The sequence below is a fragment of the Balaenoptera ricei genome, chromosome 11 (assembly GCF_028023285.1).
Source record: "Balaenoptera ricei isolate mBalRic1 chromosome 11, mBalRic1.hap2, whole genome shotgun sequence".
NCBI classification, from domain to species: domain Eukaryota; kingdom Metazoa; phylum Chordata; class Mammalia; order Artiodactyla; family Balaenopteridae; genus Balaenoptera; species Balaenoptera ricei.
In genome coordinates, this window is record NC_082649.1 from 56,365,287 (window position 1) to 56,387,284 (window position 21,998).

General features: G+C 37.3%; 1 protein-coding gene across 16 annotated transcripts in view; it reads left to right on the forward strand.

Annotated features, from left to right (window-relative positions):
• The window catches only part of ARPP21 (cAMP regulated phosphoprotein 21), a 156,607-nt gene that overhangs the window by 46,274 nt on the left and 88,335 nt on the right, over window positions 1–21,998 (forward strand). For all 16 annotated transcript variants that reach the window (XM_059939115.1, XM_059939123.1, XM_059939121.1 and 13 more), the window contains exons 3-9: window positions 285–451; window positions 1,419–1,460; window positions 2,448–2,537; window positions 6,435–6,579; window positions 8,030–8,108; window positions 8,772–8,831; window positions 9,555–9,695. In XM_059939115.1, the coding sequence (XP_059795098.1) occupies window positions 323–451; window positions 1,419–1,460; window positions 2,448–2,537; window positions 6,435–6,579; window positions 8,030–8,108; window positions 8,772–8,831; window positions 9,555–9,695 (686 nt within the window). In that variant the 5' untranslated portion in view covers window positions 285–322. The remainder of the gene's footprint in view (window positions 1–284; window positions 452–1,418; window positions 1,461–2,447; window positions 2,538–6,434; window positions 6,580–8,029; window positions 8,109–8,771; window positions 8,832–9,554; window positions 9,696–21,998) is intronic.

The window sequence follows — 21,998 nt, forward strand, 5'->3', positions numbered from 1 at the left end:
TGTCTCATTTTAAGATGTATTGATCCACCTTGACGGCAAGGTGTATTCACGAGAGCATGTGTATGTGTTTGGAGGGGCGTGGACAGGGCAACTGAATCTGCCTCTTGTGTTTGTCTTGGGTACTTGATTTGATCTTGTTTTATTCTCCTTTTGTATAAAATTGTCAGGGAGGCTGGAGTTGCTTATTTGAATTTGAGTACAAAGGGAGAAATCAAATATCTCAAGAATAATGGTCAAGACTTCACCCTGTGCTGACATTACTTTCTGATGTCTTAACCTTGTAGGGTGTCAAATCTTGTTATTTTAATTTGCATCTGGGAGAATGTCTGAGCCAGGAGACCTGAATCAGACCATAGTGGAGGAAGGCGGGCCTGAGCAGGAGACGGCCACTCCAGAGAATGGCGTGGTTAAATCTGAAAGTCTGGACGAGGAGGAAAAACTGGAATTACAGGTGAGCCTGGAGAAATCCCATTTCTCATACCACTGTGTGCATCCCTTTCTTTCATTTTGAAGATATTCTGAAGGTTTGGGGTTTTTTTGCTTGTAAAGAGTTTGACTAGTAAAATAAATAGAAAATCCATAAAACGAATCTTCTCCTTTCCCAATTATTAGTCTTTTTTTTTCTGACCAAACAGTGCATTCTGGTCAAAATGCCCTTTGAAATGAAAAAAAAAATCCAAAGAACATATTTAATGACTGAATTTGCCCACAGCTTCTCCGTATTAATTTCCAGATCACCTCAAGGAGTTTGTGGAGGACTTCTCCTGAGGCAGCTTTACACTAGCTGAGTTATAAAAATGGGTTTGTAGTCCGCGGAATACAGCTCATGGTAGACTAAGAAAAATCAAAGACATGAGCTCTGTTGACCTTCCTGGGCAGGCTAAGCTTCGATTCTTATTAGCAGAAAAGCCTAGAATTCCCAGCCAGAGAGAGAGAGAGAAAGAATGCTCTAGAAGGGGTAGGGGGAAGTTTGGGAGTGATTGACGGTACTGAAAAAGTGATATGATTAAATACTCTCATGATTTATGAGAGAAGGAGATTTGGTAGAAGGAAAACAAACTGTACTTGCAAATAACCTGTATCGATTTTCTTTAAACCAAACTACAAAAGTGTTAACTCTTTTTATATAAAAAGGGAGCAGAGGCTGATAACAGCATAATGGCCAAAAGCCTTCAAGGCCGGCTTTTCCCCTCCCCAGGAGCTGCTGTAAGGAGGGAACGAGAAAAGCTAAATGGTCAAAAGTTTGGCGGAGCAAGAGCTGGGGCAGTCCTCCCCGATGGTTATAATACCTTGTTGCTGTTGTTCTTGATTTTTCAACTCTGGTAACATCTTTTTCTCTCCTTCTCCCCCCTCCCCTCTCCTGGTTGTTGGTGAACTGTTTGTTTGTTTGTTTGTTTTATTTTGTTTCTAACATACAGAGGCAACTGGCGGCTCAGAACCAAGAGAGAAGAAAATCCAAGGTAGGGTTCTGGAATTCTACATTGACCTGATATCATGGTTGCATGTGGATTAACATCAGGGTTAGAGGATTTGCCAACGATTCACATGGCTGTATGTGGATCTTGGCTGCACCGGTGCTGCCTGCATTTAATGGGGTCGTGTTGATGCCTCTCTTTCTTTCCTGCTCTATGTGGGTTTTTTTTTTTTTTTTTTTGATGTGGACCATTTTTAAAGTCTTTATTGAATTCTGTTTTATCTTTTGGTTTTTTGGCCACAAGGTATGTGGGATCTTAGCTCCCTGACCAGGGAACGAACCTGCACTCCCTACATTGGAAGGCGAAGTCTTAACCACTGGACTGCCAGGGAAGTCCCTCTATAGGCTTTTTAATTAGAGCATTTAGGGTTCACATAGCTGCAGTGTATATGTTTGATCCTGGCAGACTTGACAGTGCTTTACAAACAAATAGCTGCTTGTTTTCTTTTCATTTTAAATCAAGTTTGGGGGAAATGTTTTAGTCTGTCTAATTAGTTTCTGCCTTGAAGTAAACAGGTTCTGGTGTTTAGGACACAATCTTCAACTTTTAAAACATCTTCTCAGTCAAATCACTTCCAAACCCAGTTTTAGTAGAAATTAATTTGTGTTGTCTTTTTCTCCTTGTACTTTCATGAAAAGGCAGCAATTCATTCTTTGTATGTTTCCAGTGTGATGGGCACAGTTTGCTAGGCATGTTCGTTAAATTCATCCTTCCACATTCTCCTCCACCTGCATCTCCATCAGCACAGCGGTCCGATGCTTTAAGCCAGTGTAGACACTGCATCCCCATCAACACAGGGGTGTGATGCTTGGAGCCATTGTAGACAGCACTGAGCAGTGGATTTGAAGCTTGCTTTTAAAAATCTGATTTGGGAATGTCCAGAGAAGGTGGAGATGATTCGACAGCCTGAGGATATTTCCTGGGGTTTTTTTCTTTATTTTCCTTTCCTTCTCGTTTCTTTTCCCTTCCCAGTCAGGAGCAGGGAAAGGTAAACTGACTCGCAGCCTTGCTGTCTGTGAAGAATCCTCAGCCAGACCAGGAGGGGAAAGTCTTCAGGACCAGGTATACCCCCTGTCATTATGGATCACTGCATGAACGGGATCTACCTTTGTGTGCATGAGTATTAATTTGGCATTAAATAGTGTTTTGGGGGAGCAAAAAACAGTTCAAGAAGGAAAAAGTCTTCTGGCTTCATCCTCTGTTTCTGAGACATTCTATATTAGTTGAACAGTTTGTCACAAAGTATTACGTTTGTTTTTTTCCAGACCCTCTGAAAACTGCAAATGGAAAGGAATTCAAAAGAATTTAGATTAAAACTTAAAATGTAAGCACAGTCGTGCTGATATTCCTCAAAGGCTCTCTCTTGATAAAACTGAACCAAATATAGTCCCAAGTATCCCATCAGGATCCTTCCTTATTGGAGACTCTTACCTCCCCAAAATGCACTTGCCTATAAAAACACAAATCTTGGCTCTTATGAAGCTTCAGAAATAGTGAATAAGGTGCATTGAGCTTTGGAGACATACTTTTATGGCCTTTGGTGGAGATTTCTCACTCCTGGAAAAATTGTCCAGAAATAAATCTGAGATGATGGTGAATTTGAGTTAATATTATTAATACATTGCTGCATATCCTTATAACTATTTTTGCTCCTTATAGCAAGACTATTAAGCTCTAAAAATTCAAATTCCAACAAAACCCTTCTGTGACAAAATGGGAAACTTGACATCATATTTATTTTTGTTTGCCTTTCAGGCATCATATTCATTTTTATAAAAATGGTCTTGCTGCTAAAAAATTTTCCTTATTTTATCAGAGGCTGAGAGCAGTCAAGACAAGTAAAATGATTTATCTGAGCCCAGAGGAGGAAAAATTGATTAAGATAGCATTATTTTTGTTGGGCCTTGTTTTGCTTTGCTCTTTTTACTTTAATTAAAATAGTCTAAATTCTCCTCATGGGTACAGAGAGCATTGAGAGCACTTTCTTTAAAAGGACCAAAAATAAATTCCTTATAGATTTTGTCCTAAGTATTTTTCTTCCCTAGCCTCATTTCCTTAATATGCCACCCATGTCGTAAGGCATGGGCTGGCTAGCTTTCAGTAGCCATCCCTATGTTTCATACACAGGCTTTATTTTACTTGGGCTCTGAGAAACATGTGGCTTTTGTTCAGCATTTTATTTGTGCTTCTTCTTTTAAGGGAGATTGAAAAGGGGGAATAATGTGAATATCACAGCTTATATTATTCAACATTGATTGATGGCTTGTGATGTAATGCACACAATATATGTTAACTCTGCAGAATGACAGACTCTGGGAGAAGTAATGCCCCAGTGGTCCCCCCACTTCTAATGCCAGGCAGAGGAGGACAGCCTTTATAGATTTCATCTGCTTTTTATCCTATTTGACAAGTACCAGGAGGAAATTTTTTAAGAGATCATCTGTATCATTGTGCCCATCCTGGACCTAAGTCTAGGTTCTCCATACAATTGGTGCAGAGAAATAAGAGGCAAACGGTGCTTTGTTCCTGCTGGTTCCAAGCTGAGTAACTAAGACTAGCTTTGTAGAAATTAGAGCTTGCAAGCCTCTCTTTGGACTGGCTGAGGTGTGGTGGAAGCAGGGGGCTGATAGACACACAAATAAGCGAGTGGCCGTGCTACTTCTTTTAGAAAATAAAGAAGCAGACCTTTGAGCTTGAATGCAATGCCTTCATTAGGTACTACCGGCACTTAAACAAAATGTGGGAACTGAATCCCTGAGAACACTGGCCGAAGTATACAGTATACGGATTGTATTGCTTCCCCAATGTTTGTATATTCACAGTATTTGGAAAACTGCCTTCATTTTCCTGCGTGGGAAAAACTCTTGCTACCTGTATTACTTGATCTCAGACCCGTAGCTGATGATTCAGCCTGCCCTTAAGTTAAAGGAGTTTTGCTTTTCTAATGTTATACTATTTACCTATCAGTGTATTACTGCACCTTGAATCATTCTTTTCCTGTTGTTGGACATAAACTTATCCTGTACCGATGTATTTATTAATACTTGTATTTTATTATTGAGCATATCAATAAAAATATTAAAAAAGAACAGATTGTTTTTTACCAACTCTATAGCACTTTTGTGTGTTCTTTCAACACCAGAATGTGTAGAAAAAGACAGGTATTTTTCTGAGTATCGTATTTGTCAACACACGGCATGAGTTTGTACATTTTTTTGGTAAATGATGTCCTTTAGCCTGTGCTCTTACATTTATATTTCCAAGCCTCTTTGATTTTAGATTCAAACTTACCGAGGCTGGATGGTTCAATCGGTTTTGAAGAAGCAATGAGACCACTGCCATGGCCTGGTACCATCACTTTCCTCCCCTGATCCACTGTCGAATCGATTCTTCCCCACTCAGAGCCAGAAATGTTCCAGCTGTTTCCTTAGCAAGTGGAAGCAAACCGTAACCCCAAAGTCTGCCTGAATCTTTGCAGACTGAGACGTTTCTGTCCCAAGTCCTGTGATAAAAGACCTTAAAATCAAATTACACTCAGTTTTACATAATTTGTATATGTCCATCCCGAGGATAAACATGTGGATATCAGGAAACCCGGCTAAGACAAATATTTACCATGAGAATGTGTTTTATTTCATCCTCTGTATCATGCATCTTTCCAAACATGGTGACTTTTTATTCCAGCCTGGAATACACAATGGAACCCCTCCCAAGAAAGAAACTTGGCTTTGGAGGACTTTTGTTTTCTGCTTGATTTACCAAGAACCATTAAGAATCCCAGATTGACCATAATTTGAGGATGTAGAGGCATAGTTTAGTCACATGTAGAGGAGCATTAGTTTAGTTATCAGTGAGAAACACTATTAGTCATTGGGAATATTTTTTTTCCTACATCATAAATGTTAATGTCACTAGTAGAAGAAAGCTTTCCCATCAAATCATCTCTTACATAAGAGCCAGTGGGCTTAATGTTGGCTCATTTGTCATAGTTTTAATCATAGTGTAGTTTTTTCATAAAACTGAAAAACATAATTTGGCTCATTCTTCTTCAAAACAGTGAACATACTATCAACCAAATGGCTGATAAATGAGTTAATACAAAATGATCTGTTTTCAGTGAAAAATCAATAAATATAAAAGTGGATCCAGTCCCAATACTGTAAATGGTCAACCAAGCATCAGTTCAAGAGAATCTTACATCTTGGAAAGGATTAACTGATGCTAGAATTAAAATAATATTAAATATTTAAATATAACTGATGGAAAATATAGTCCTATTTTCTACCTTTTCTAAAAGGCAGTGCTTATTGTAACCATATATTATGATGATTTATTAATAGCCTTTGTAAACAATGTATGATAATAACCCATACCTAGGATTCCTGCAATTCTATATCTTGAGTTTTCATAGTGATAGAAATCATTATTGATATGGTTCTAAAACAGATTTTTAATTGTAAATTGGCTGTCATGGCCTTTATTTATGTCTGTCTTTTCCGTGACTATGATTCATAGTATCTGTCTGTCTGTGTTGGTGCCAATTTTTCCTTACAAGGAATTATAGAAAAGAACTGCAGAAGCCTCTTTTTTTTTTTTGAGACATGACAGGACCTGTGATGCAAGCTTATTGATAAAGAAAATTTTTCCTAGGTGTTTAAAAATAAACCTGTAGAGAAAATAAGTGTTGTTATCTACGGGAATTTAATTTGCTTATGGTTAATATTCATGAGGCAAAGTTTTAGTACTATATACTTCTCATGACCTTCCATTGACTTCTGAAGTTTAATTCACTTTAAAGAGCAATTATTTTTCTGACAGGTTTAATTTTTTACCATTTAAGAAAAAAAAAAATCTGCACCTGGCTTTCATTTTCCTGTTCTTAATAATCTCTGTGCAAAATGGAAACCAGACAGAGATTCTTAAATCTGGCCCTAAATTATTATATTTTTTCCCCAACAGGAATCAATTCATTTACAGCTTTCCAGTTTTCCCAGCCTGCAAGAGGATGATAAATCTAGGAAAGATGACTCTGAAAGAGAAAAAGAAAAGGATAAAAACAAAGATAAAACCTGTGAAAAACCCAAGATCAGAATGTTATCAAAAGGTGAATGTGAAAATGTTTCCTTAACTTAATTTGGACGCATAAATAGTCACAGAATACATTCTAGATTTTACACACATATCACCTCCCACCAAATTCTGCATATAATTTTATATGTGTACGTATGTGTGTGTGTAAAAGGTGATGTGACCTTGATTTTTTTTTTCTGTTCATGGTGTCATTTTTGTGTATCTAGAAAGGTTATTTTTAGGATCACATATTTCTTTGGATATTCGTTTGGATATCCTATTTTCAATGAGAAGTTTGTACAAGGGAGTGAATATAAATATGTTCTTAATTCAGGTTTATTAGTCCAGTTAACTTGAATTGATGAACAGTAATAGTACCCAGTTTTATATCTTAACTTTCATGTTTATCTTAAAAGACAGATAGCGGATTAGCAATTCTCAGTTGGTAAGTCATAAGTGTTGTTATCCCCAAAGCACAGATATATATGCCAATGTCAATGAAACACATATTAACATTTTATCTGGCACAGATGAATTTGGTCTCTGCAACCCATATACTGCTCCATAATGTCTCATTTAAAATATACACACTTCTACTTCAATAAAAATTCTTCCCCAAAAGTTATTCTTTCTAAAACCCCAAATCTACAATCTGGGCTTTTCAAATTGTTGCCTTACATATAATTATACAAAACTAAACCCAAAAAAAGAGAGAGAGAGAAAAACAAAACTAAGTTGAAATGAAGAATACCATGAATAAATAGCTTGGCAGTAGACTGTTTTTTTAAAAAATAACTGAGAGAGCATAGGGCATCTTATCAGCTGAGAAATGACAACTACTTCTCATATTATGCTCTATAACCACATACCTGCTTATAATGATTATCTCTGCTGCTGAATATCTAAAACCACGGTGTATCCAAGAGTAAAGAAGTACAGCTTCCTAAGATGGCTTTAGAAATTAAGCTTTAGCCAGCATCAAAATACTTGAAAGACTTGGAAATATTTAGTGCCCTCCTATACTTTGTATTGATTAATATTTAGACAGTCTTATAACAGAACTTTCAGTTTTTGCCTTCTCTGTTTTAAGAGAAAGAGAGTTCCATGGTATCTCAAACTCTTGAGAGCTCTCTCTGTGGGTTGGGAGTACCCCTCACTGTCACGGGGAGGTCATGCCCTTGCTGATTGACAGCACAGAATGAACACCTGACACTTGACTCCACCCACCCACCCAGACTGTGCCCACTTCCTCTCCTATGACAGTTTCCACACTGGGAATTTACTGGGTGTTCTCAATCCCCGAATCTAATTTTCATCCTGATGTAATATTACCAGGTTGCTAGTTTTGTAACATGTATCTTTCACACCAATAGCTTCACCTAAAGTTTACCTGAGCAAAAGGGATCGGGAAAGGTTGGGAAAACCTTTTCCACCCCACCTCCCCATCGGCCTTTCTGACAACTCCATCCTGCTATTTGTTTCAGATTGCAGCCAAGAATATACGGATTCTACAGGCATAGACTTACACGAGTTTCTGATTAACACATTAAAGAATAATTCCAGGTAAATTATTAAGTAAACCTCTCATTTCTAGAAGAGTCAAGTAGAATATTACAATCAAACTCATTAATCCAAACACTTCTAAGAAGAGAGTTGTAAAAGGCAGGCTTCTTCTCTGATGTCTTAAACTGTCTCTTGTATTTTCTTTTTTCTGCAAATAGTTTGCATGTTTACTGTTTATAAATAGTCTTAATTCCTGGGTACTTATCCAATGAGTAAATTACAGTTTACAAGTTCTGCTTTTCTGGTCACAAAGAGATACTGATTAAGGGGAAAAAATAGAGAATGAGAATCAATGTCAGATAAACCAAATATGCTTCAGTACAGCTATAGAACCAACTACTTAGGCTTAGCTTTGCTCCAATTTCCTATCAATTTAAAATATAAAATTTACTTGATGTGTTTTATGGGCCTAATACCTTGCATGCCTTAATTAATATTAAAAACTACAGGAGTTTCAATATTACAAAATACTTAACAAATGAGAAATAATCTTAAACAGAACGGAATTACAGGTATTTGGACAGCATATTCCAGAGGAGAGTTAGATACTGATTTGTAGCCACATAGATTTAAACCATCTTTTCCATACATATAAATGAAATTGTTAAGTCTTTGGGAATGGAAAGTACATAAAGCCTTTTCATTTTAACATTTATTTTGCAGAGACAGGATGATACTCTTGAAAATGGAACAGGAAATTATTGATTTCATTGGTGACAACAAGTATGTTAAATTGCAATGCCGGTTAATTAATCTGATGTGTCTTAGTTTGGTATTTGGGTTTAATTATTCATTCTGGAAAGATTTAGGGATAGATAAAACATTATTTAATGTGTTTGCTGACTCGTTAAATAGAGATGCTATTGGAGTTAGGAGCTATGTGCTGATGGGAATTGTTGCTTGGACCATGTGTGCTCCTGCTTGTTAAATTCCTGACAAAATGTCTATAAACAGGGGGCCACTGATTAGCATAGAGTAGCAGTAACAAGAAGCGACCCTTTTCATTTGTATTATAGTTCTTTAATGGGCGCCAGCTGGCTGTAGTCAGTTATGCCTGGAAATAATTGTACTGCTTTCAGTGTCAACCATGTAATGACATATCTCCAGATAGGCATCTGCAGTCCCGTATTATGTCATGTCATTTGTCCTGTGCCTGGCTCTGTTGATAAGGTATCCTGGACCAAAACAGAACACTTTCCAGTGGACATTAAGTTCTCTGTGGTCTGAGAAATGTGCAACTGTAAAACAAAAACACTTATTGTAACTTAATCAATACATCTGTAAGTGGAAAATGTGTCTGGAAATGAGGACATCAAGTGATGCCAGAAATGAAATAAGCTTAATGGTTTGGATGAAAAAGAAATGGTTTTGTGTGTGTACCTCTAAAATGTACTACAGGCCAGAAACGAATATGCTGATTCTGCTGTTTCTTGTATTCCTTTCCAGTAATCATTATAAAAAGTTTCCTCAGATGTCGTCCTATCAGAGGATGCTTGTCCATCGAGTGGCAGCTTACTTTGGGTTGGATCACAACGTGGATCAAACAGGGAAATCTGTCATCATCAACAAAACCAGCAACACAAGAATGTAAGCCCCACCACTGTATTTATTTAGCATTTGCTTTTTCTCTTGTGGATTCATTTATAAGAGCACAGTATAAAATTCAAAGTACATGGCATTTAAAATGTGCAGTGTTATTTATCTCTTGCTCTTATCAGCAGTAGTGGCATTTATCTGTAGAAGATTATCTGAGGACCAGGCAAGTTGATAAAATTTAGGCCATACCGTGTACTTATTGCCTGATCTTTTACATAACTCGTGAAACACAATTTTCTTCCTTCCATCAGTAATCCCTATGATTACATACAAAGCATGGAACGTGTTATGTCAAATATACCTCCAATGAAAAATAACAGACATTTTAAAAGAACAATGACATACATAGGATAATTGTCCTTTTCTTTGTTTCTCTGGTTTATAGACATCGATCTTACTGTGGTTTTTAGAATAACAAAAAATTCCAAACCTGGAGACAAAAGTCCTGCCTCTAAGACCCAGTTCTTTTACTTACTAGCTGTGTGGCTTGAAACAAGTCATTTAAAATCTGCCCTCTCAGTTTTTTCGCCGGTAAAATGAGAGTTTTTGAGCTGACTAATATCTAAGTTCTAGATCTAAAAGGAGGTTGCTTGTTTGGTTTTGCTCCTTTCAGTAATTGTTTGCTTCTATCTTAATGACTTTTCATGGTGCCACTGAGTCACCAAAAAGCATAAGATGACTAGTCATTTGCTTTGGTAATTTGGAACTGTCCCTCTTGAACTCATGTCTCCTTTAAGTACAGCACAAACCACTTGCATAGCAAAAATACACATTAAACTGAAAAACTGTCCCTATATAAAGCATTCTCTTAAGACATTTGTGTATTATAATTTCTTTTTTCACAGTGTTTGGTAAATTGTGAAAACTGCATGGTTTTTAGGAATGCCGTGTTAGTGAAGAGGGAACTTTTGTATCAAGCACAGCAGCGTGGTTAAAACATTATTTTCTACTCACCGGAGGTTGGGACTTGTTGGGATGGAGATGAGGCTCTTTCTCTGCTCAAGACTCAGTCTGTGTTCAGCAGAATGAGCGTGAAAGTCATAGTGGAGAGAACTCAAACTAGGAGATCTGGGACTGAGGTTGACTCTTATCTCAGGAACACTGAACACTTCACTTCTCTGGGCTTCAAATTACTTATTTATCTGCAGGAGAGTTTGAAATGGATAATGTTTAAAGGCCCTTGGAGCTTCAGAATTCTTGGGTCCTATGGTTGCATTCTACTGTGCTGGCAAAATACATCTTAAAATGTATTAGCTTTCCACTTTATCTGATTGTTGGCACGTGGACCTCCTATTGTGAACAGTAGTAGGAATGAAAGATCACTATCCTTTAATCCTTTACATCTTCCCTCTCCATCAAATACTCCTAGTTGTTGCTGTTGTTTTTCAGTCTCCATTCTGGTTTTTCTTATGACGTTCTGATACTAATGCAAAATAGGCAAGCAAGTGACTCTTTCCTTCTAATTTCACCTCTTTCTCTGTAAGGCCATAACAGACATGGAAAAAGCCCACAGGTCAAGTAGATTGGTACAGTTTCAACTAGTAGAGATAGTGCATTTATGTTTAATTCACTGTGATTTTGCAGTCGCATAGTCATAAATATTAATACACATGTTTGAGACCTGTTTCCTTGTATAACAGTTTTTGAGAAAATAAACCAGTGTATAAAGGCTCTCAGTAAACTCTGAGTGATGACTCTGAACTCACTCGGTTCGATATAGTAGTCACTACTTACGTATGACTATTTACATTTTAAATTAAGTTCATTAAATTTAAGTAAAATTTGAGCGTTAAGATTCAGTTCCTCAGTCAGGCTAGCCACATTTCAAGTGCACCTATTAGAGCATATAGAGAACATTCCCATTTCTTCAGAAAGTTCTATTGGTCAGCTCTTCTCGAAATCCTTATGATTCTTGCAAGTTTCCATATACCACTAAAGGACGTAATTTGTCCCTTAAACCTTTTATTTTCTGCTAATGAGCATCATATTATCATAATATCAGACTTCTTCACTTCCAAAAGAGCACTAGATTTTCTTTTTCTTTTTCTTTTTTTTTTTAAATGGCCAGTTTCCAATAGACCCCATGTGTTCATGCCTCCAGGAAGAGCGGAAGGAGAGTTTATGCAGGGTACACCTTTAGGTATTGCTGCTACAACAAAATACCCAGGCTGCTAGGCGTTTTGTCCGGTTCCTGCTCTTGATCCACACCCTTGATCCTCACTCTGTGAGTCCTAAACAAAAAGAAATGACTGTATGTCATGGACAATCAAGGTATTTTCTGAGGAGTTGAGCTTAATAATCTTTCATCCACAGTTGTCAAGGCCTACTGTCCTATTCCAGACGCCTTTCTGACCGTCCTCGATTTGAGTGGCTCCTGCCGGGGGTTGAGATGGGGATGGGGGAGGTTAATATCTTTAGAACAAGAGAAAAGGATGAATTAAATGTCCTTTTACAAATGTCCTTAACAAGTCACATTTCCAGGACCTTTGAATCACTTTGGGCAGTTTCAGCAAAGGAGAAATAAATACTGTTCTGTGGGAAATGATAACATTTGATGTTTGAAGTCTGTTGCCATGTTCTCATGGAGTTGAAGTTTGAAAGGGAACATCTCTTCAAGTTCTAGGTGTCTTGCATTTCTTTGACTCTGAAAATTTCAAGAGTTGTGCCATCAGCACAATTGGCATGTGATGGTCGTGGGGACTGTATTGATTTAGATATATTATGAGATGAAAATGTTTCCATTTCTATAAAGGAGGGAGGCTGAGATGGAAATTCCTCAGATGGTTCCTTGTGGGTTTTGTGTTTTGGGAATACCTTTTCAATGTGTACAGTTTTATGCTATTCTGAAGCAAATACATTACAAATGCATATTTTAAATGGCACTGCAGCTTGGGAGAAATACAGAAAAACGTGGATGGAAGATATAAAAATGAACTAGAGGGCTGAGGGAGAGAAAACACTTTCTTATTTAACTTTTAATTTTTCTTTTTCAATGACACTGAGCTGGCATATAAGGTGTTCCTCTGGCGTGGATGTATATCAGCTAGATATTGGCTGGGATTTATTTCCAGAATTCCTGTTTTTCTAGATTGTCAGCAGTTCAAGTAATTATAGAACGTGACTTGAAAATACTAAGTTTTTCATGGAGAGAAAATAGTTTCACCGGAAGTTCAAAATATTTAAGTCACGACAACAGACTATGAGGATTATACATACACATGTGTGTACCACACTCACTTCTAGTATTTTCTGTAATATCTTCAGATATAATACATCCATCCTTTCACGATGGAAAAAACTTATTTCAGACTTCTCAGTTAGTTAAGTGGTATAATCTCTTATAAGAACATTACCTAATGTTTGTTCAATTGCACTGGGTACTTTACCTCTTATTTAATGTATGTTATTTCATTTAATATTAAAAACATATAACATAAGTCATTAGAGGTTCATTTTACAGAAGAAGAACATTAAGCACAAACTCAAGTTCAATTTTGGACTTAACAGAGAAGGAATGCTCAGTGTGGCTGGGATCTAAACCAGTGTGTCTAATGCTGAGAACAATTTTCTTAAATAATCTAACTTTCTTTAAAGCAAAAACATCCAAAACATCTTGGGCAAAATCCTCAAGATCTCCGGGATTGGTTGGGATTTTCAACTCTTAAGTCTTTTGTTGTCTGATAAGAAACAATGATTGAGGGAGAAGATCTTTTTGAAGATTAACTCAGTGGTATCAATAAATAACAGAGACTTCCTACAAAATGATAGTTCTTGCCAGATTTTCTCTATTTATCACTGCTACAAGATGTGATATTTGGGGAAAAAAAGATGCAGTATTTGGTAGGGGGTGACAGCCATCCAGTGGAAACTTCCTATACTCCATTTCGATCTGCGTTTTCAGGAATGAAAAAGCTACACTTACGGATGATGTCGGTACAGGAGATAAACGTATCCATTGTGTTAATACAAAATTATTGCTCCAAGCAATTCAATTGTCCAAATGCATGTTTTCATGTCATAGCCACAGGAGCATGGGGTTAAGGATGTAGCAGTCCTGAGAGAGTAGAAAATAAGAATCATGTTCATCTGGGATACGTTCCAAAAAGGTGCCTTCTTCTGAGGGAACTGATGCACTTTAGAGACTTAGCAAAGGAAAGTCACCTTAGCCTGGCACCACTGCATCCTTGTTGATTCTCAGGGCTAGCCAGGGTGAGAACAGGTGAGTGTATGTCACCTACAGCCATCCAGCACATCTGTTGTTCCAAGAATTGGATCTGAATGGCTGGGGATGCCTCTCATTAGAATTGACTGCTTTTTGTTGAAATAACGCAGTTTTTGAGCTGAGGCTCACTATGTGGTGGTTTTTTTTTCCAGCTTTTGTTGGGCTCTGTTTCCCCCATTTATTGCTAGAAATATGTTTCACTCTCTAGCACTTTTAAATTTTTTCTGTTGACATTCTTTGTTGACTGTCAGATTAGGTGGTGACACCAAATGAGCCCCTTGGAAATCTGGGGCAGAGGTACTAGGGTCTGTGCAATTTGGTAGTGCAAGTGATAATTTAGAATGTATTTACTATCTATCATGTTACTTTTTTGATAAGTATTGAGGATTGAGGCTAAAAGATGAACAGTGCTTTTTAAAAAATATTTAAATGCTACAAATATATGGGTCTGTTTTCTTCATGAGAAGCTATATTCTTCTCTTTGTTTCTCTTTCTGATCTTCACTTTTTCTCTTTTGCTTGTTTTTCTACGTGTTTAGCCCGAAGCAGCTCATTGTTCTCTTATTAGATAATTTTTACGCGCCCCCCCCCCTCCATTTTCTCCTTCTTAGAGAAAAGATGTATGCTCAGGGTGTATCATTGGGAGACGAGAAACCATCTACTTTCACTAGTATTTTCCAAAAGGCCAAGATCAGTCATAGGCAGAGAAAATCCCACGTGTATCTGAATGTCTTCACATATGTCAGAGTAAGCATTTAACTAGTTCCAGATAAATTTCACGTTAAAATGTTGTCATCTCTTGAATATTTTTTCTTTTGTCTTTCACATCCACCCACTGTCATTGCCTCCAATCCCCTACTCTAAGAGAGCAAAGCAAGGAAAGGAAATGGCAGATCTACTGTGGAAAGAGGATACAGGCCCCTGCAATCATGAAACAAGAATAGTGGCTCAAAGGCAGAGGTTGGGGGTGACACCTTAAGAGTCCAGTGCTCAAGAGCACAAGGTCCCGATTCCTGAGAAGTGTGGATGTGGGTATTGGCCTGGAGTGATGAGCGGCCTATAGTGACTGTGGTAGTTTGCTTGTTTGTTGCAGAAAGGATGGTTCACTGAGCTAGCTATTTGGTAAATCACAAGAACCATGAAACTTGTTCTGGTGCTAAACAAAGCCTCTCTCTAAGTGAAGCAGTTGAGCCCAGTTGACTTTGCTAAGAATCCCTGAGGTGATGGATGATGACTGCCCTATGAAAAGGACTGGGGGACTGACCCCTTCTCAGAGGGCAGACCAGAGAGGAGTGGCCAGCAGCACAGCAGGGTCAGTGGACATCTGTTGTGCTTACGTTTCCTGAAGGGACTCAGGTTGAAGATGGGAGTCATCAGTTCTTGACCCTTAAGCACTCACTCCCTGCAGGTGATGAAGTGCATGTATACCAGAACAAACCAAAAAAATCCATACTTTTCCTTCCACGTCTGTTGTATTTCTTTTCCTTTGTCTGGGAATGTGAGTGGCACCAGGCATAAACTGAGCAGCACCCTGATACGACGCTTGCTTACTAATCCTCTGAAGAGGACTAAGCATCACTTTCTTCAAGTGCCTCTTGGAAATCTGTGAGCGGTTGGTTGGCATCCTGTCATTTCTAAACAGGACAAATTTACTCTGCACTTTTTATAGGAATAGCGTTGAAAATAATCTGACTTAAAGCCAACGGTCAGAAACCTAACTAAGAATCACATTACTCTCAGGAAAACCGTGGGATTTTATTTACTGAACAGACAACCTAGTTCTTTAAACAATAGTCCAGCTCAAAGTTAAGACCTTTATTTATTAACATTGGTCAAACTCTGCATCATGTCTCTCAAAATATATTTTCTCATATTATTATTCTCAAATACCTCAGAGAACATGTGTCTGTAGATAGACAGACATACATTGTGAGGAGAGAAAATAAGTGTGCTGTGTTCCTTTCACAACTTGAAATTATTTATGGGCCTTTGAGTGTTGAACATATAACTTACTGTTTAATTTTGGAAATGAAACATGCGCGTACCTTCTATAATGTTAATATCCTTAGTATAACTTTTTTTAAAAAGAGCTTTCCCATGCAGTAATAATACTTTCCAAATATCTGTGTATCTATCTATCTATCTGTCTAGCTCTCAACATTCTAGGTAGATAAAGCTAGACTGTTTTACAGAAGAGAAAACTGAGGTTCCTGTCTTGATCTTACCTGGTCATTTCACAGAAGATCAAGACTGAAATCCACGGCTCCTGCCACTCAGCCATGACCGAGGTTTACATGGTGTGTAAGTGCAAGCCTGTGTATATAAATGTGTAAAGACATTATCTGTATTATACAGTTTGGGACAGTTTAGAGGGAGGTTGACTATACATATAAATACTACATATAGTCTTTTCCTATATGTAGAGTAGTTTGGAGGGAGCCAGATTACGGCGACTTGGTTCCTTCCATCATGCACCTTGGCCTCCTCTAGGGAGCAGAATTAGGCCCCGTTTCTGCAGACTCCCTTTGTTGCTTCTAGATCCACCTTTAGTAGGAGCAGTCACGTTAGCACTCTCCCTGGGGGAAGTTGTAGGGCATACTTGAAGGCCAGAGCCTGGTTGTGTACAATGAAGCTTCTTGGTGTATTTCCTGTGTCTTATTAATCTTAAGATTTCTAGAGAACAAATGTATGGACACCAAGGGGGGAAAGTGGCGGGGAGGGTGGTGGTGGGGGGATGAATTGGGAGATTGGGACTGACATGTATACACTAATACGTATAAAATAGATAACTAATAAGAACCTGCTGTATAAAAAATAAATAAAATTCAAAATTCAAAAAATAAAAATGGTCAATATAATGAACTGAAATTTCAACAAAGAACATATACAAATGACCAAAAAAAAAAAAGATTTCTGCTAGTGGAGAGGCCGTGAGTGTATCACCATGACTTCAGGAAAGATGGAATTGGGGTATAGAGTAGAAAGAGAAGTTGTAGTCTGTTGGTTGAAGATGTTTGGTTTCCAAACTTAAATGCTAGAATGCTGAATTTGTAAGGGGTAGTCTCATTTAAAAGAGAATAAAATGGTATAAAATGACAAGGTGGAAGTGGAAATCGTGAAATATGTAAAGAACATAGGACTTTCTTTTTTAAATAAGAGATATCAGTTGTCAGTATCGTAATTGAATATTTCCACGTGTTAAGGGAACAAGGCCACTTAGACTTCTGTAATATGTTTGACTATTAAAATATTTTTGACGAATGTCTCTGACATCAAAATATTTCACCCTGTTGTGCACAGCAACCTTTCATGCATATTGATGACCATCTTTCCTTTATTCAGTATGAAATTCAAAGACGTCCCTTTGTGCTCCTCCGCATTTAGCAGAATTGAATTCTTCATTTGTGCGTATGTGAGGGGGAGGGATTAAACTGAACTATTTGGACGAGAAGTAATACATTTAGTTTCAAGAAATGGAAACCAAATGGCAGTGAGAATAAACCACTGAAAATACTTCTAGATCAAAAAGATTTTTAAAAAGTAATAAAGCATCCTCATCTTTTTTTAAGGTTCAGGTGAAAGAAATCTAACTAAAATTGGAATCAATTGACTAGAAGATAGAGTTTGATGGTCTTACGCAGTATTTCACTCAGCCATACTGCCTGTCAATTCATGAGCTCTGTCTAATAAGGAACAATGAAGAGTTAGTTCTAACTTTTGAAAGGTTTGACTGGGGATGCCAAGACAGACTGGAAATGCCAGTACTGCTCACCACATATGATCAATGAGTGTCACAGTAGACACCTGCTATGAATTGTGGGAAAACACTTTTTTTTAAAACTTAAGAAGAGGAAACTATTTTTTTTTTAATCAAGAAGAAACATTAGGAACTTCCCTGGTGGCGCAGTGGTTAAGAACCTGCCTGCCAATGCAAGGAACACAGGTTCGATCCCTGGTCCGGGAAGATCCCACACGCCATGGAGCAACGAAGCCCGTGCACCACAACTACTGAGCCTGTGCTCTAGAACCCGTGAGCCACAACTACTGAGCCCACGTGCCACAACTACTGAAGCCCACACGCCTAGAGCCTGTGCTCCGCAACAAGAGAAGCCACTACAATGAGGAGCCCATGCACCACAAGGAAGAGTAGCCCCCACTTGCCACAACTAGAGAAAGCCCGCACACAGCAATGAAGACCCAACGCAGCCAAAAATAAATAAATAAAATTAAATAAATAAATTTTGAAAAAAAAGAAAAAACATTAAATTTGTTTCCTCTGCTTTTTGATAATGATAAAGAGACAGCTAAAAATAATAACTCATGGACTGAAATGTTCCAGGAAAAAAAAATGTAGGCATGTATAATGCATGGCCATGAGATACATAGTAAACTGTAGTTATCATTAATTTAATAAATACCTTGACCTTTTGCAGCCTTGAGGAGTTTTTCTTAGAGTTATATCCTCATCTAGATACATTAAAAATAATTCATTACCATTTTAAATAAAGGTCCATGATATATTACTTTAGTTCCATTCATTTTATGGCTAAGAAATAATATTGCTATAATGTTAAATTAGTGGTAAAAAGGATTTTTAAAAGCTCTAATATAATGGTGCATTACCAGTAATTTTTAGTGTAATCACATATAATACTTCAGTAATAAACTATAGTCTGCATGAGTTTAAACCGAAAATTACTCCTTACCTCTAGGTAATTCTCTATAAAATCAACCTGGAAAAATCTTATTAGGTTTATTTTATTCCTTTTATGCAAACTTCAAATGGTTACTTTCTAACCTTTCAAAATATTTTTGGAAAATCAAGAAGGGATTAGTAATTTGGACTTTTAGTTTCTAATGTTTGAAAACAAATTTAAACAAAATACTTGAAAAGCAGTCGTGCAAGATGCAGTTTGCATAATTTATATCAGAGTAACAAATATTGTTCTAAATAATATTTACATTATTGATTCAAACAAGCTCCTTTGACTACTCTTGCTTATGTGATGGACGTATTTTTCTTGCTGTGAAAAAAAGAATAAATCAGCACTATGAAGAAACGCAAATGAAGTTTCAAAAATAATGGTTGAATAGCTCTCTCGTAACTATAATGGCATTTTAACTGAGAAGTTCCCAAACTAGAAAAGCTAAAATTCCCATTTCCACCTCTTTTCCCAAGATATCCTCAAATGTGAAAAGCTTTTCTTTAATAACACAATTGACTTGAAGCCAAACATAAATCTGATTTTTAAAGATGTTCCTAATGGTCTAAATTTTTTTTTTAAGATTTATTTATTATTCATTTATTTATTTTACTTTATTTCTGGCTGCATCAGGTCTTAGTTGTGGCACGCGGGATCTGCATTGAGGCATGCGGGATCTTTCGTTGCGGCACAAGGGCCTCTCCCTAGCTGTGGCATGCGGGTTTTCTCTCTCTAGTTGTGGCGTGCAGGCTCCAGGGTACGTGAGCTCTGTAGTTGTGGTACGCAGGTTCCAGAGCGTGTGGGCTCTGTAGTTTGCGGCACATGGGCTCTAGTTGAGCTGCGGGAGCTCAGTAGTTGTGGCGCGCAGGTTTAGTTGCCCCACGGCATGTTGGATCTTAGTTCCCAGACCGGGATCAAACCCACGTCCCCTGCATCGTAAGGCGGATTCTTTACCACTGGACCACCAGGGAAGTCCCTCTAAATTTGAATTTATGCTCCTACTAACCAAACTCTCTCCTGCTCTTTATAATTTAAACATTTGTGACTGTATATCTTACTCAGTGATTCTTTGATCTGCCCCTGAATTACTGTGATTTATATACAGCTGTGCTAAATTTTCATTCATTCATACATTGAGTCGTTTGTTCATCCAACCAAATGCCTCCCATATGCCAGGCACGGTTCTAGGCACTAAGGATTCAGTTTTTAAAAAGCAAGGTCCCTACCCACATGGAACTTGCATTCCATCTCTGGTTACTACGCTGAAATCTCACTCTAAATGATTTTCTGCCTAAAGAAGAATTTAGTCTGCAGCAAATTCACCTTATGCTCATGAATCCAAAAGTTCACATTCTTAGACCATTTCATTTCTAAATGAACATTTATAGATGATTAGCAACAAATACAAGAAATATATCTGTATATTTAGCAGTCAGCAAATCATTTCATTGACTAGAGTTTATCAGGTTTACAGAGCTTGGGGCTATTAGAAGAGGCTTAATTAGCATTGATACTATCAGCGTTTGTACTTAAGTTAATATCCTAATTTTACATGCTACATAAAAAACAATACAACAACATCTAAGTGGTTGAAAATGTTGGGAAGCTTTAAAAAAGCTTTCTTTAAAAAAAAATTTGGACATCACTGTATTGTACATTAACTATACGTCAATTAAGAAGAAAGGAAAGAAAACAATATAACAACATCTGAGTGGTTGAAAATGTTGGGAAGCTTTAAAAAAGCTCCTAAAAAAAAAAAAAAGAAAAAGAAAAGCTCCTGGAGAATTTTTCTCGTTTACAGTGACCTGTAGCTATTCACGCTAGTATTGTCAGACTTTATAGTCTAATAAGTGATTGAAATGACCTGTGACTGTGCTCCACCAAAATATATTTAATTTCTCTACTGTAAATGACCTCTTATTTATAAAGTGCACATTTACTCTGTTCTGATTTTAAAATGTCGCATTCGCACTTCCAAATTGCTATATTTTATTACATCTTAATTTTGGTGGAAAACGTTTACATTGATATTGAAGATGATATGATGCAGATTTTTTGTTCTTTATCCTGAGGTGTGAGGCCCTCCAGCCCACTGAGTACAACAGAAGCAGAGAGAGACTGAATCACTTCTCTGCAAGGATGTGAATAGGCTGTTTGATGCCTGTGGCTTAGTGGGTGAATCTATAAACTGGAGTCAAAAGATTTAGCGAGGGATGGTTTCTTTATCTGTAAAAGAGGCAAAAAATATTTCCTTTTCCTACATCAAAGTTTTTTTTGCAAGGATTGAGTAAGATAGTGATATCACTTTGCAGAAATTGTATACAATTCTAGAAGCTATAACTGGTATTATTTCAGTTTTCTGGTTTTGTCTGCTCCCCAATTATTATTATACTTTATGTATGTGCGTTTAAGGAAACAATGCTTCTCATCAAGGTTTGAATTATACAGTTAAACTGCTCCTTTGTTTTCAAAGTGCTGTTTGCTTATTTTGGAGCTAATGATGAGATTCCCTTAATTACTGGTCACCTTAATTGCTGGTCATATTAAACAATAGATGCTGTGACATGGCTTCCCAATGACTGGATATATACTGAACCCAGGGGACTTCAGAGTAATACATCAGACATGAGAGACACTTTAATGACAGCCGTAAATTACAACTGCTTCTAAACTGGGGAATGAACATTTTAGCACTTCCTCTGGGATGAACCCAAGCCCAAGTCACTCATTGAGTTCTTTGGTGTGCAATGATGCCGGTGGGAAATTAACAGGGAAGTGGAGCCCTTTCCTGTAATAATACAAAATGATTAAGAGGACCTTAAAAAAATCAATTGACTAATCAATAGTGTATAACTGCTTGGAGCATTTTCCCCTTGCTAATCAGACATTAAGTTGTTTAAACTAAATATCTCCAGTTTCCCCTATTACTGAACTGAGTTACAAGACATGGTCAAGGATGTCAGAGTCTACTGGAGCCAGATTCCAGAGCATTTGTCATTAAAGAAAGATGGAAGTAATCCGTAGATGGCTCTCTCTCACTACAGATTCAGAAGGCTCTTGAAAGGGAAGATATAATAGGAAGATATAATAGAAAGTGTTCTCCTAGTTTCCAGACATTGGTGAATTAATGTGGTAATCCCAAATTCTAAGCATGTATAGTTGTTTGAGAATATGGGCGGGGACTTGATTGAATTCAGGAGTGATGGAGGTCAAAATAACTATAGAAAGCATCTATACACTATATATTTTCAGGCCTTTAAAATTTTTTTTAACTTCAGCCATGGTGAACAGCATGCAGCAAACAAGACTCCGAATTCCAAACAACCAAAGGTATTCAAACAACACCTGTGAAGTGACACATTATTACCTA